Below are 16,573 nucleotides of genomic sequence, written 5' to 3' on the forward strand. Positions count from 1 at the left end.
CTGCACCAGCTGATGCGTGCCTCCAGCGTGATACAGGGGGGGGATCGCCCTCCTCCAGGAGGGAGATACGGCATCCCTGAGCGGGGAAAGTTGGACAGGCAGGCCCGCAGGGCAGGCTGCTGCGCCTCCGGTAGAGTACCTTCAGGCCCGCCTACCTCTGCACAAGACGACCTGGATGCCCAAGCCTGCTTAGAGGGGAACGCAATCGAAACCAAAATGTGCCCCTGCCGGGCGTACATTTTAGGTCCATGGCGGTTCGGGGCTCAGATGGGCTCCTAGGTGGGAGGATTGTTCATGATTCCGTCAGCGTGCCTGGCGCACACAGGTTTAGTGCGACTGAAAGGCCATCTTACCGACCGCACCCCCCCTCAAGTGAGCATCTTTTATTGTTCTACAGGGTACTACTGTGTAAAAATACTCTTCAGTGTCCCAACCTGCGCAAAGGGACAAAGGAATCATTAATCAGTAGGGCGGTGGCACCAGTTCTTGGTGAAAGGAGCCAACTCCAACACAAATATGTCAATCAGCTAGTGGTAAGGGCCCATTTCCCTTGCTTGCAGTGACAACCATAGCACAAATGCTTCAACACTACATTATCTGTGAAGGCTCAATGGACACAGCAAAGGGCTGTTTGCACTGGCAGAATGAGTTACAAATAACACCTATATGACGCTCTTGCAAACACGGAAATTGAATTTTCATCTGATCACACTTTGGGAAGGAGATTGTCATCGGCAAAAAAAAAAAAAAAAAAGTTCAAATACCCATCATCAACACTGCAATACTTAAATCGTAGCAATATGGATGTCCACTTCCATCTTACCAACATCGGAAAACTGAGTAATAGTCACAATTACTTACAGCACTTACAAACACCAGAGATTTGGCAAAAATAGATTTATAAAAAACAAAAAAGCTGATACTGCGCAGACACAACAGTAGTCTTGATTCTTCATGTGCACAGGTCAAGGGACCTGCTGGGTATCCACTACTATTGTTTGAAGAAGGATAGGGCACCTTCCCAAACTGGGGCAGAACCTTACCAGAAAATCATGCTTGTGAGAAATGTTGATATGCTGCACATTTCTGAAACCTAAATAGCACTGAATTATGTCTTAAGGGGAGAAGAGAGGAGCTTGGTGAATGTCGAAAATGGGAACTAAGGAAAAGTACCAACTGCTAAGAAATCAGCAAACTATGGTCTTAAAAAAATCAACCCTGCAAAGTAGTGCAAAATAAAAAGGTAAGGGTTTGCTAAAGAGGTCACCCATGTCAAGGGACCTCTTGGAAGCTACAAAGCAGCTGTTTGAGCGAAGTAACCAGTGGTTGAGAGTGTGCACAGAAGCAAATTCTGTGACAGCAGAAGAGAGGAGCAGTGAAACAGTAGACACTACAGGCAAAAGCAGAGCACAGTAACAGAACTGTAATGGAGAAAATCAAGCTATATGAGGAGTGACAGAGAGAGGTGGTGCATAGTACGGGGACAGTGTGAAGAGAGAAGCAGTGCAAGGCCAGATCTTGGGAGAGATGAAGTAGGAAAATGAATGGCAGGTATTCTTAACTCAAGCCTCTGGTACTCCGAATGGAGGGGAAAGGTGTTGCATGAGGGCAGAGTAGTGTCAGACACTGTAAAATGGTCATTCAGGAGACCCAGTCGGAAGTGTGCACACCAAAAACACCACACACAGACACAAAACTTAACACAATAAACTGTACTCTTGGGTCTGTCTCACAAGCTGAAGGTGCTGATCACAGATCTTTAGAAACCGCCAGTTAGCAGCACCATGAGGAAATCATATTACAACCTCATACTGCCGAGGGTGGGTTGCAGCACGGGGATAAGGAACAGAATGGATATCTGAGAGACTTGCAGCTGGCCACATTACCCTGGTCACCAGTGAAATGGGCAAAGACCAATGGCACTAACAGTGATTGGGCTAAAACCACCTACCAGTTCTGAAGGTTACTTTGATACATCACTATCTCAGCCACCATTTGTGCAATGTTCATCCATTTAATGCTGAGAGAATGAAACAGCCCATATGTTTAATATCACAACACCATTAAAAATCACCCTTTTGAGTATGCTCCCCTTAAACAAAAAAACAAAAAACAAACTAGGTACAATGCCGTGTTTATCTCCATCTCCCATGACTTGCCTACTGTTCTTCTACACAATTTTCCTGAATGAAATAGTTCTCTCTCCCCTTCAGATGAAATCTTATTACTTTCAGCTTATACAGGTCTGGCTTAATTACCGCCTGATAAATACCTCCTTCCGGAGAAGGCTCTTCTCATGGAATATCTGTGTGTGACTCCCTTTTGTGAAAACTCATTTCAGTAAATTATGACGCAGCCTCACCAGCTGAAGAGATGCACTCCCGTCCACAGAGCCATGCATCGAAGGAGAATTATAACGGGGACACCTGCTGCACCTCTCATGATAGAGAGGCTATAAATTCATGATGGTGAAGTAGTCATATGCAGAAAGAGGATTTTTGAACTACCTTCACAACACATGAAGAGCAATGGAAGCACGCCTTAAGCATGTATCGCACCCAACTGTTTCCTGCACTAGACTCCATTTCTGACTTCCACTTCAACAGATTGGCCGTAGTGATGTTAAAATGCCAGAATAATAAAAGACAGAAAGTTTGTCATTTGCAGGATTGCATGTAGTAGCGAAAGCAGAGGGTTTTGGATACCAGACAGCATTCTGTATCAATAGATATATGTTCAGTATACGAAAAAAATAATTTGGAAATGTGTATGAAAGTTACTTATTTCAAAATCAGAATGCTTAACATAAGCAAAAGCAAAACTAAAATTCATTCAGTCCACTCGAATGCAAGACATAGGAGAAAATGTTGTGGGATAAAAGGGCCTAATGTACCAAAAGCATAAATAACATTTGTTCATTGAGCCCGGCAAGGGGAACCATATACAAAACACATGCAACAATTACTCACTTTTTTGTAATTACATTAATTCAAACCACCTTTTATCATTTTTTGTCCCGAAAATATGTTGGAAAATCACTTAATTATTTCTATTTGATATATAAAGAGAACCCAACAAACAGAGCATTAACACCTTTGTGAAGCATAACAACACAGGTAGGATTTTCAAAGAAGTAGTTTTGAAGAATTAATTAACAGTTTGAATAAGTGCGAGTCTCTGGGTCTTGTCACCTGATCTGACTGATACAATCCTGTTGGCACCATCCATAACTGTGAGGGGATCGTGGCGCCGCTCCGTGGAACACTGGCGATCAAACTCCACTCTAAGCCCCTCAGCACCTAAGACAATAAGAACCGGAAGGTTTTATTTCACTTTTGCCGGTTCTCTTCTTCACATTGTACAGAACTACGTCAAGACACTTTACAGACATGATTAAACCAACATTTAAAAAAAATACTGTAATAAGCATTAAGAACTATCCAACCAAAGAACAATTTTATTGATCATAAACTAAGGCAAGATGCATTGTTACTTTTCTGGCAAGGCAGTCTTTGCTATCCTGTCACTGTTATTGCTTATCTTTACACGCATTCGTTTCTGAAAATAGAAAAAATACATTTCTAAAAAAACAAAAACAAAATCAGTTTTATAGAACGCTCTTCTCAAAAGATAAAACAAGCTTTGGCAATACCAATAGGACTGGCTTTAAAAGAAAGTTGTATGATAATGTGAAGCATTACAAGTAGATAGCATGACAATGGTATTAATGTGGCAGTAAAGAACTGTAGGATAATATTGGTATAGGTGAAAAGGTAAGGTGACAGTTGCACTGACAAGCCAGACCTAAAAATCTATGAAGGGTAATGACTGTCCTCCTTCTGTCTTCGCTGCTGCCAGAGAAAAACACCACAAATTATCTAGTTATCTAAGGCATTTAACAGCATTACAAAATGCCTTTCAAATTTCAAGTTCTGGCAGCTGGATAAATAAAACAAACCATCACAGCTGTCTGGAGAGGAAACACTTTTTTGTGGAAGCACACAACATTTGCCCAATCAAAACATGTATTCTTGACTACAAACTTAGTGGGTAGAACCAAAGCCCTTCTCCTATTGATTCTCACAACTGTCTGACAACTGCTGCTCAGTGAAGATGACCATAAAAAGGCATTCACTTCCACCACACGATAAACATATTTACAGGGCATAATATTACCCAAAACAGCACCCTGACACATGGATAAATTGAAGCCATAAGGTTACACTGAGAGAAGTAACAACCAGGATTCAGGTTCTTTAAGGAACTGAAGATGATTTGTCAGAAGGTGAAAAGAGGAAAGAAGTGCATCCCTATTTTTAGCAGGCCAAAAGAAAAGCAATGGTCATGAATACAACATTTTCTGATGCGTGAAACATTTGGTTAAGGCACAGTGCAATATACGACAGGGAAGACAAGGAACTAAAGAACTCGGCAAATGTACTGTTGCCTTCATATGGAATGGCCAATGGAAGATGGACAGAGCTTTAATTATGAAGAGCTCGGCAACAAGGAGATGTGAGGTGAGGGTTGACAAGTATGAGTAAGCAAGTTCAGCGATTGGCAGAGTGGCCACAATCCAGATGGTGTATCAAGTAGGTTCAAAGACTAAAATATATTGCATTGTGTAGTGTATGTATGAAAAAACGAAAGGCTGCAAAACAGCTTTACACCAGTGGACAATGAGGAAAATGATCATTCTGCAAAGCGCACAGATGTAATAGAAGCACACAGAAAAAACCTTCTTAGTTAAAGTTGAAGGTCAACCAAACTCAGAAGGTGAGCAAAGAAAAGACTAGATAGTTTTAGAGTAAAACCTCTGTTTTGCTGGAGTTAAGCTTCAAGGAACTGGCTTTCATCTTGAAAGCAACCTCCAATACACAAGCCCAAACTATGAATCAGATCATATTTAAGATTGATGATGACTTGTGTGTCATCAGCAAAAGCCATAAATGAGAATCCATTGCATCAGATAAGAAAGGCCAAGGATGCAAGAAATACTGAAAATGGACAGGCTAAGTGCGGAGCCCTGAGGAACACCTCTTGAAATGGATTTAGAGGAGCAGCAGTAGGCAGAAGATGGTCAGATTGAGATTTAGCAGGCAAAAAAGAAGTGAGCCAAGCAAGAGCAGTGTGAAACAAGTTACTTACCTTTGGTAACGCTTTATCTGGTTGAGACATGATCTAGCCACAGATTCCTGACTTTGGAATCGTTCCCCAGGAGCCAGCCTGGATTCGGAAACTTTTCCATAGCATGTCAGCACATTGGGAGAGGCATTGCGCGACTCCATATTGACGTCACCCATCAGATGTGACATCAGCGGAGTCCATATAACCCCCTTGCCAGTTTCTTTGGCGACTTTTTCTGTGCTCAATACGCAGAGCCACCTATAGAAACAGGTTATTCAAAACAGTGTGCTTTTGAAGAAAGACAACATGTGTCAATAATCACTGAATTCTTAAGTGAAGATGTAGATTTCCAAAATGAAATCTCTGAGACCAAAGAGGACTCAGTTTGCAGAGCAGGGAAGGATGGGAGGGTCGTTAAGGAATCTGCGGCTAGATCCTGTCTCTATCAGATAAAGCGTAACTGAAGGTAAGTACCTTGTTCACCTGATAGAGACATCTAGCCGAAAATTCCTTACTTTAGAATCAGATACCCGAGCAATAACTTTTTCTGAGGTGGGGATGTGAACGGAGACCTTCCGAACAGGTCTGGAACAAGAGAAAAGAGCAGACACTCAGTAAGGTAGATGATTAAAACATACTCTACCACACAAGAAACCTGTGACAGGGACCACAGGTAATAAAACCATATGCCCTGAAAACTACAGTATGTCACATATACGTCAGAAGCGACCTAACAATATTTGAGATTCACTGACCAGAAGAAAAAACAGTCTGGCAAAAGATAAATAGACAGTGTTTTATAAAAATGTAGAAGAGAAATTATAGGCTCCTTCTGAAAACAACTGTGTAGGTCCACAGTAAGAACGCTAAGTGCAAGGGGATAGTATCACAATGACTGATACTATTAAGAAATGAGTCGGTAGAACAAAACTGATCTTGAACAATTCGACAAGACCAGCACGTGTAATAATTATGTAGGTGAACCCTAACATGTTACACAACATAAGACTGGGGAGAAAAAAATTGTATAGAACGAGACACAGAATTCCAGAAAGAAACATGGATAAAGGAATTCCGTGTAAATATGGCGAAGTAACCAAAATAAATATTAAAATACACGCTCTCCTAGTGGGGAGCGAACCTTTACACAAAGTCAATATTAATACTGTGGAAGGACCACAGCAAGGATATTAAAAAGATAAAGAAACCATGATCAAGAAACACCACCATGGCCGAACGACAGTATTGCCCAAAAGACAATATAACACTATAGGTATTTAATGTGAAACAAAACTACACATTCTATCCTGATGAAACACAGAGCAGCATAGCCTGCTATTGAACAATACCTCTTAGCATATAAAGGTATCTCCAAAGCATACCTACATCGTAAGATACAAAAACTGTTTCCTCTTGCAGAGGAAAATAAAAACTCTTTTAAAGAGTTTAAAGAAAAGAATGTCTACCATACATATACTTTTTCCCTAGGAACAAAGCTAGAGATGATAAGACATCTTTAGGATATTACATACATATTAACAACCAAACGTATACGTATTATCCTTTTTATTTATTATCAAAAGATTTTTTTTTCCTACAACCTTGATAGATAGGTGAAACCAAGGTAACTAAGTGTTATACTGAACATGGCTCAGCAGCAGATGAAGTAGGGCTGTCGTCAATGGCACAAAGAAAAACATAAAACGTTCATATTCACTTGCACATTCCACACAACAAGAATTAATAAGCTGAGAACCTAACCAACAACAAGAAGAAGCTGATAAAAACATCTACATGGATTTTCGACAACAGTGTCAAGTTGAAGCCCAACCGGCAAGTAGAGGCAGGTCACAACAAAAACAGTATAGCCTAAATGAGACACTAACATGTAAATATCTTCATAGAGGGGAAAAAAAAAGGACTCCCGAAAAGGGTAAAATCCTTCCAATAAAGGAAATTGCAAGCTCAAATGTAAGAGCTCAGAATAACTCTAAGAGTATGTAATATTAATGATTTCATGCATAATAGTAATCAAATCTACCGGGGGCACATCCCAAAGAAGACCCATGATAACCTAACATGTCAGGAAAAGATAGAGTATGTTGAAAGAACATGATAAAACAGAGTATAGAATTTCCAAGAACTATGCTGGATACTTGATATAAAACCTAAAAGACCAAATTCAGAATGTTGTAAGGCTTTTAAGATGACAGTACATGATTCATAATGTAGTGAATCTACCAGAAGTAAAAAAAAAAAAAAAAAAGAAGAAAAAAAAAAAAAGAAAAATTATATTACCAAGTCCTTAACAACGCAAAATGGACACACATATAGGAATTAAAGTATAGAAGTGACCCTGGACAAAACCGGACTAGAACACTCAACTGTCAGTGCAAAAGTCTGAGACCTTAACCATAATGCTACAGGTGAATGCAGAACACCAATTGAGAAAGATATACTTAACAGAACTGTTAGTGTTGTATAATTCTTCTAAGGGTACCCATAGAAGAAGAAGAACAAGTTCTTCAAAACTTCCCGCCACAATAAGAGAAGGACCTTATACTGACGCTCGAATAAAGCTGTTAACATATAAGTCCCTAAAGAGATACTAGATCTTATAAAAATAAGATCTCAACTTCTGCAGAAGGAATCATGATGTAACCTCAAAGGAGGAAGTAACAGGTATAAGGAATCTTGACTATGCCCACTCACCGTGCATACAAAACAACACTCCATGTAAAGTATATACCACTAAAGTAACCACTCTTCAGCACCAGCCCTTATGTAGAGTAAGTAATGACATTATGTCTTATAAAAATCAAAAGGGATGAACAGCTAAGAGGCTGAATATCCCAAATTCGAAGTGCATAACAATCACTTCAATATCATGTAATAAAGAAAAAGTTTATATCGCCTTGAAATATCAGGCATCATGCACAGTCAGTGAAACAGACATAGAAAAGAAAAAGTGCCAAAACATTGTCAACACATGAATGTTAAATATAGGAGTAATGAACAAAGCCAAATGTAGAGAGGAACCAAGCTAAATTGCTGCTCCACCGCTACTGGCGGGAAAACACCGCAAAGCTGAGTCAGCCTGTACACTAAAGAAACGGGCACCATCAAACAGCATATCAAGGAAAGTTGCCTGAACTGGCTCTGAAAATCCTGAGGTCCGTAACCAAGCACGGCCGCGGAGTGCCACTGAGGAAAGCCATGGAAGGACCCACAGTTTCAGTTGTATCCATGCCACAGTGAATTATTAGTTTAGCTGATTGCTGGCCATGGTGAACCACACGAGTAAGAACACTCCTGATCTCTTCTGGGAGCGTAGGCAAAATCTTCACCAAATAGTCCCATACAAAATGAGAAAACCATCCTAGAATACAAGTTGTTTTCACAAAGTGCAGAGCAGAACTAGTGGAGGAAAAAATATATGTCTCTCACAGGCACCTAGACTCTCTATTGTAAGGAATATGTGGAAGAGAGTCCAAATCATGGGCGGCCAAAGCAGGCTGTGCCACTACACTTTGATGAATAGGATGTATTCTCAAACAAGCCAGATCACGAGGGGCAGGTTGATGCCTGTGAGATATAGCCCTATCAACAGGGGCTCCTGTAAAAGGCTTAGCCAAAGCCCCCAACAAAATATCAAAGAGGGATTCACTCTAAGGAAGCACTGGCTCCAGCCCAGTTGGGCCCTGATGGAGGACATCAACCAGTGAGTCAAAAGCTAATTCCACTGAAGGAAGAGTGAGATGCAACACCACTGCAACCCTCTTCACCATGTCTGCAAAAGAGGAGCTTTCCTCTGTAGCAAGTTCAGTGTGGGAAAGAAGGCCTGAGACTAGAGAAAAATCCAAGCCACTACCCGTAGAGATGGTAAAAGAGTTGTCTTCTCTATGATGTACCACCTCCTCTACTGTTTGTCCGCCATGTCCTTCAGTAAGATAAAATCTGAGGGGACTCCTGTGGAGGAAGATCAGGGTTAACAGGCATGAGCGGCACCGTTACCGGCACTGACTGGTGTTGAGAAAGTGGTGCCTCGACATCAATCACGATGTCAGAAGGAGAGAGGGATTCGACTTCGATCGGCACCGCCAGCAGAGTCAACAGAGTCAGCTGATCGGATATCAGCACCTAAGGTACGAACCCCAAAGGGCTGTGCACAGACGCTGTAACTGCTCTGTCAACAGACATTAAAGGCCTAACTGAAGTGGAGGGAGAACCTGCCGGCGTGGACACAGTCAAGGCAATTTGAACCTCCATGTGAACCACAGGTGCACTGTAATATTTAGGCATCTGGTCAACAGTCACCCCAGCTTATGGAAAGGGAAGGAGACTCGGGGTAGATTCCGACCTCGTCTTCTCAACAGAGGAACGCTGAGAGGACGTATGCGGTGAAGTAGGGAACATCTGTGACTTCAATCGCTGACATCGATGGAGAATGGCATCTGCTGGAACGACTTCTTGAGCGACCCCCCCAAATGAACCTCAGTCCGAGAAAGAGGCTGCAATCGATGAGGACTGCAAAGGCTACAACATCCGTGCTGCTAACAGATTCATACAACGCTCCTGGCCAGAGATAGCGGCAAGAGTCGCCACGTCAGCGTTGTGATGCTCGCCCAGGCACCACAGACAGATTGGGGGTCCGTAGCCAACATTTGTCATCCACAGGACCTACAGGGTTTGAACCCTGAAGACCTGAAAAAAGCACACTGTTCTTTTCACTGAAAACTTGAAGTAGGTGGAGAACGGCCTGTAGCAACAGTTAACCAGATTCGCTTTGCAGCTCAGAAAAGAAGGAACTGATGTCGGCGAGGGGGTTATATAGACTCCGCTGACGTCACACCCGATAGACAACATCAATACGGAGTCGCGCAGTGCCCTTTCCCGATATGCTGGGATGCTCTGGAAAAAGTTTCTGAATCAGGGTTGGCGCCTGGGGGAGGATTCTAAAGGAATCTGCGGCTAGATGTCCCCATCAGAAAACTATACATACTTGACAAAAATCCAAAAGGAAGTGTAGCATGCTTTGAACAATATCAGCTATTGGCAATTGCTCAGGCCGCATTTCAGTCCATTGTTTTTTACTCACCATGCTATTTCAGAAAGAGACCAGCAATATGTAAACCACCCTTAGACCGGTACCAGTAGGAACAATATTTCCTGAACTACAAGGCTAGGTTCCCCCTTGAACAGGACCACAAACAACACTAGCCCAGTTTGTCGTAGTTAGGTCTTATACCGAGGGATATTAAAGGCAGCGGAGAGACTTAGGAGGGTCAGGACAGTCAAATGTGTAGGAAAGTGTCCCTTTTGGCATGGTCACCGTCCCACCCCCATTCCCAATCTTTGCCTGATATCTGATGCTAACTTGACTGTGTGTGCGATGGGATTGTGCTAACTAGGCCCCAGCACCTGTTTTTTTCCTAAACAGTCCCACTCCTGCCACAATTGGCACACAGCTTAGTCCCTTGTAAAAGGTACCAGTGGTACAAAAGGCCCTGTGACCAGAGAGGGTCTCTAAGAGCTGCAGCATGTATTATGCCACTCTACGGAACCTCTCAACAAACACATGCACAATGCCACTGCATGTTGGGTATGTTGTTGGGGAGAAAAAGGTAACGTCGGCATGGCAAACATCCCTGGGTGCCATGCCTATAAACCACTGCCTGTGGCATAGAAGTCTTCCCTCTTGCAGGTCTTACAGCCCTAAGGCAGGGTGCACTATACCACAGGTGAGGCTATAGCTACAGGAGCAATATGCCCCTACAGTGTCTTAAGTCCATTCTTAGATGTTGTAAGTGCAGTGTAAATGTAGGAAGCTGGCCTGGTGGATACCTATGGTGTTGGCACCTTATACCAGGTCCAGGCAACCCTATTAGTGAATGAAGACAATGTCTAGGAAGCCAGGGCTCTTAAGTGGTAGCTGTGGTGAGCAGCCAAGACTTATCTAGGAGGAGTCTAAAGCACTTGCAATACCACAGTAGTCACACAGCAGCTTATCTCATATGAAAGGAACCATACAGTGATGCAAAAATAAAGGTACTTTATTTCAGTAACTCTGAACTAAATTACTTATAGGCAGTCCTCCAAATGGAGGTAAGTACACACTATGGGGGTTATTACAACTTTGGAGGAGGTGTTAATCCGTCCCAAATGTGACGGATATACCACCAGCCGTATTACGAGTTCCATAGGATATAATGGACTCTTAATACGGCTGATGGTATATAAGTCACTTTACCGTCACTTTTGGGACGGATTAACACCTCCTCCAAAGTTGTAATAACCCCCTATATATACACCCTGCAAGTATTAGGAATTAGCATAGAAAAACAAGCACTGGCTAGAAATAACAAAAAATAGCTAGAGCTCTAAAGAGGGGGCCAAACCATGTACTAAAATAGTTGAATGCGAAAGGATGTGGAATAGTTAGGAGGGGGCTGTGAGAACTTGGGACCCCTGAAGGTGAGTACCTTGATGACCCACATGCAACCAGGAGAGCAGAGGTAAGTTACCTGGTCTTCCTAGAGACTAACAAGGGGATTAGAAAAAGAAGATTGCAAAACCAGGACCTGTCCAGTGGAACCCAACGGTGGATTCCAAATGAAGATGATCTGCAAAATAAAGGGACAGAGTCCAGTCCATGCAGGAGTGTCCATGTGGGGCAGGAGCCACTATCCACCCTTCTGTGGATGATGATCCGGGTCAAAGATAGAAGATGAAGATCAGCAGTGGAGTCATACAGAAGATGTTCCACGATGGTCGCAGTTGGGTCAGTGGTGAGGAGGACCACCAACAAGCCTTGGCAAACACAATTCTGGGCAGAAGGGGATTTACAGAGAAGAAGAGGACCAGCATCGTCCAGGACCCTTGGAGGGAAGTCAGGGCTATCCATCAGGAGTCGGGAAAGTCAGCAGAAGCAGTTGCAACCCCCCCACAGGCAAACCACTGGCAGCAGGCACAGTAAGTTGCAGAGAGGCCCAGTCAGCACACCCGGAGAGGAGCCCCCCATCGTTGGAGCAGCAGAGGAGAGATTGTCCTTGCAATGATGATGTGCTGGTGGTCGGGGGTACTTGGAGCCTGAAGATCCTTTGGCGCAGGAGTCTTGTTTGCTGCAGGAGTCTCAGAGCACAGGATTTCGGGTCTGCAAGGAGAGACAAGGGGTCACCATCTCCCAATTCGGTCAGAAGACAGAGAGGACCAAGAGGACCACTCAGAACCACCACCTGTGTTGGAGGATCCAAACAGATCCTGTGGAAAGCAGATCCCAGCAGACAGACGTACTTGCCTTAGGTGTCTGCGGATGCAGGGGAGTGACTCCTTCCCTCCAAGGGAGATTCCTTCTTGCTTTTTTGGTGCAGCTGAAGTCTTGTTGACCCCGGAGGATGCAAAGCATTGGAAATGATGCAATTTCTGGAAGGAGCCATAGAAATAATGTTCCAAGGTGAGATGGTCTCAGGAGTTGCAGGCTTGTTTGGTTCCTGTGAAGTCCAGCAGCGGTTCCAGTGGCCTGGAGCAAAAGAGGTTGATGCAGAGCAGTCCTGGTGGAGTCTTGCATGCTGAAACTGTGGACCCACCTGCAAGGGAGTCCCTTAATAGCCCTAACAGGGGTTTTGGTCACTCTGCAGGGTCACCATCTACCAGATGGGGGTCACTGACCTCAGTCACCTGTCCTGGCCAACCAGAAGCTCCAAGGGGCCTCTGCACATATTGTTTCTAAGATGGCAGAATCAGCTGGGCACCTGGAGGAGCACTGGGCACCACCGCTGGGGTGGTGATGGACAGGAGAGTGGTCAGTTCTCTTTTGTTTTGTTTCTCACCAGAGCAGGGACCCGGGATCCCTGGACTGATGCAAACTGGATTGCGCCAGGATGGCATCAAATGTGCCCTTCGAAGCAAGCCGGTGGCGCGGGGAGGTAACTCCCCCCCAGCTTTCTAAAACCTATTTCCAGGAGAGAAGGTGTTGCATCCCCTCTCCCATAGGAAATCCTTTGTTCTGCCTTCCCCTGCTTGAGCGGGTCGAACAGCAGGAAGGCAGAAACCTGTCCCTGTCCTCAAAGGAGCCCCTAGAGTGCATGGAATCATGCCACCAATACTGGCATTAGTGTACAAGTTACTTACCTTCAGTAACAAAATATCTGGTAGAGACATATTCTAGTTGCGGATTCCTTACCTTAGAATTTTCCCCCAGGCGTCAGACTGGATCCAGAGATTTTTCTCTCCGAGCAATACCCTTGCGCATAGGTAGGTGGCATTGGTCGACTCCGCAGTAGTCGCGGTCGCCGTGATGACGTCGGGAGTAGTACATAGACGCCGCCCTCACGCAGTGATGTCAGTTTCTTTTAACGACTTTCCACGCCAGAGTGCAGAGCCGCTTAGAACACTGATAATGGTGCACCAGAGCTAAGGACCTGAAAGGGGGAATCCCTGTCCCTAGAAATCAGTTCGCAAGCGGGGAGGATGGGTGGGCGGTAAGGAATCTGCAACTAGAATATGTCTCTACCAGATATTTCGTTACCAACGGTAAGTAACTTGTACATCTGATAGACACTTCTAGTTGCAGATTCCTTACCTCAGAATAGATACCCAAGCAATGCCATCCTCTGTGGTGGGCTGCGAATTAAGATCATACTAGAAAGTCCTGCAGGACCGAACGAACAAAGTAGCCGTCACGATGGACCTGACTGTCCAGGCAGTAATGTTTAGCAAACGTGTGCAGGGATGCCCACGTAGCTGCCTGACAGATGTCCAGGACAGGAACTCTGCATGCTAACGCAGTGGATGCAGCAGTGGCCCTGGTAGAATGAGCCCGCAAGCTGTCTGGAGGTTGCTTTTGTGCCAAGGCGTAGCACATTTTGATGCAAAGAAGCACCCATCGAGAGATGGTATGCTTCTGCACCGCCTTCCCTTTCTTCGCACCCATATAGCCAACAAAGAGTTGATCGTCCACCCGGAAGTCTTTAGTACGATTGAGATAGAACGCCAACGCTCTTTTTGGGTCCAGACGGTGGGGTCTCTTCTCCTCATGGGAAGGATGTGGGGGTGCGTAGAAGGTAGGCAAAGTGATGGACTGGCCTACATGAAATGGTGTAACCACCTTAGGAAGGAAGGAAGCCCTAGTGCGTAACACAACTTTGTCGGGGTGTACGGACAAGTACAGAGGTTTTGAAGAAAGGGCCGGAAGCTCACTCACCCTGCGAGCAGAGGTGATGGCGATGAGAAAGACAGTTTTGAATGTGAGGAGCCGTAAGGGACAATTATACATAGGCTCAAAGGGAGTACACATCAAGAAAGTAAGTACAAGATTAAGATCCCACTGAGCCATGATGAAGGGAGTGGGAGGAAATAAGTGGTTGAGCCCCTTCAAGAATCTACTCACAAGAGGAGATTTAAAGAGTGAGGGCTGATCAGGAAGCCTATCAAAGGCGGAAATGGCAGACAGATACCCTGCTGGGCCAAGGAAAGAATGAATAGAAGAACCTCTGAAAGAGGGGCAGATAGGGGGTCAACAGATATGTTAGTGCACCATGCCACAAATGTATTACAATGACAGGCGTATATAGTTTTAGTCGAGGGACGCCTGGCTGCCAAGATTACATTGCAGACTTCGGGTGGAAGGGCAAATGCCGTCAACTGTTGCCGCTCAGAGGTTGGACAGGTTTGGGTGGAGGACCGGCCCCTGCTGCTGCAACAGAAGATCTGCCCGAAGAGGCAGTCTGAGTGGAGGATCGATGGACATGCTCAGTAGCTCGGGATACCACACTCTTCGAGCCCAGTCCGGAGCCACCATGATAACTTGGGCCCGGTTGCTCTTGATCTACTTGAGAACTCTGGGCAGAAGAGGGATAGGCGGGAAGGCGTAAAGGAGGCCGGAGTTCCACTAGAGATGAAAAGCATCTCCAAGCGAGTGCCGCCTTAGAAACTCCAACGCGCAAAATAGCTGACATTGCGCGTTCTCTGAGGAGGCGAACAGATCTAACCAAGGCTCTCCCCACTTGGGAAAGAGACCTTGCGCCACCTGTCGTCGTGATCGACAGTGCGTCGGCGGCTGAGTTTGTCTGCTCTGGAGTTGAGAGAACCCGCCAGATGGTGAACCATTAGGGTAATGCCCTGATGTTCCAGCCATGTTGAGAGGCGTAGTTCCTCCTGACATAGGGTCCAGGAACCTACTCCACACCTTGCTTGTTGGAGTACCACATGGCGGTAGCGTTGTCTATGAACACCTGCACCCCTTTCCCTTTGAGAGAGAGGGAAGGAATGCGTTCAACGCAAGTCTGATCGCTTGGAGCTCCAGCAGATTGATGTGGAGTAACGACTCCACCGGAGACCAGAGGCCTCTGATCTTCGCCTCTCCCATGTGGCCGTCCCAACCCAGAAGCAACGCATCTGTCACTATTGAGAGAACTGGTTGGGAAAGGGAGAGGGATCTGCCATTGACACAATTGGGATTCGAAAGCCACCACTGCAGGTCTTTTGCAGTGGCCTCCGAGATCTGGACCATGTCGGAGAGATTCCCCTGATGCTGCGCCCACTGGAACTTCAAGTCCCACTGCAGAGCCCGCATATGCCACCTGGCATGTGCTACTAGCAGGATGCAGGAGGCCAAGAGGCCCAGCAGCCTCAGAGTCTGTCTCACCGAAATCCAAGACCAAGGCTGAAAGATCAGAATCATAGCCTGAATGTCTTGGACTCGCTTTTGGGGAGGATAAGCCCGAAACCGCACTGTGTCCAGAACTGCCCGATGAAAGGGAGCGTCTGAGAGGAGTCAGGTGTGACTTCGGCACGTTGACAGTGAACCCCAGCTGGTGCAGGAGGTCCACCGTAGTCTGGAGGTGTAAGACCACTGTCTGGGGCTAAGGCGTCTTCAACAGCCAGTCGTCTAGGTAGGGGAAGACTGAGACCTCTAACCTGCGCAGACGAGCTGCAACCATCGCCATCACTTTCGTGAACACCCGAGGGGCACTGGTAAGGCCGAAAGGGAGCACGGTAAACTGAAAGTGGTTGTGACCTACCACGAATCGTAGGTAACGTCTGTGGGCAGGCAGGATCGGGATGTGGAAATAAGCGTCCTGCAAGTCCAACGCTACCATCCAGTCTTCTGAATCTAAGGCAGACAGAACCTGAGCCAGGGTGAGCATTTTGAACTTCTCCTTCTTGAGGAAGTAGTTTAGGTCCCGAAGATCTAGGACAGGGCGCAAGCCTTTGTCCTTCTTTGGTATCAGAAAGTAGTTGGAATAACAACCACGACCTACTTCTGGCACAGGGACCCTTTCAATAGCTCCCTTGGCCAAGAGAGCCGCGACTTCCTGGCGGAGAAGCACCAAATGATCCTCCGAAAGGGGATGGAAGGATGGTGGCATATGTGGTGGTGCAGATTCGAAAGGGAGGGAGTAGCCCTTCCGAATGATTTGCAAAACCCACCAGTCCGTGGTGATAT

The 16,573-nt window shown here is 45.3% G+C and overlaps 1 protein-coding gene across 4 annotated transcripts in view; it reads right to left on the reverse strand.

The window, feature by feature from the left end:
- Positions 1–16,573, reverse strand: part of HERC2 (HECT and RLD domain containing E3 ubiquitin protein ligase 2) — a 1,448,528-nt gene that overhangs the window by 344,946 nt on the left and 1,087,009 nt on the right. For all 4 annotated transcript variants that reach the window (XM_069204283.1, XM_069204284.1, XM_069204285.1 and 1 more), the window contains exon 71: positions 3,192–3,299. In XM_069204283.1, the coding sequence (XP_069060384.1) occupies positions 3,192–3,299 (108 nt within the window). The remainder of the gene's footprint in view (positions 1–3,191; positions 3,300–16,573) is intronic.

Source organism: Pleurodeles waltl, chromosome 8 (assembly GCF_031143425.1).
Source record: "Pleurodeles waltl isolate 20211129_DDA chromosome 8, aPleWal1.hap1.20221129, whole genome shotgun sequence".
Classification (NCBI taxonomy): Eukaryota; Metazoa; Chordata; class Amphibia; order Caudata; family Salamandridae; genus Pleurodeles; species Pleurodeles waltl.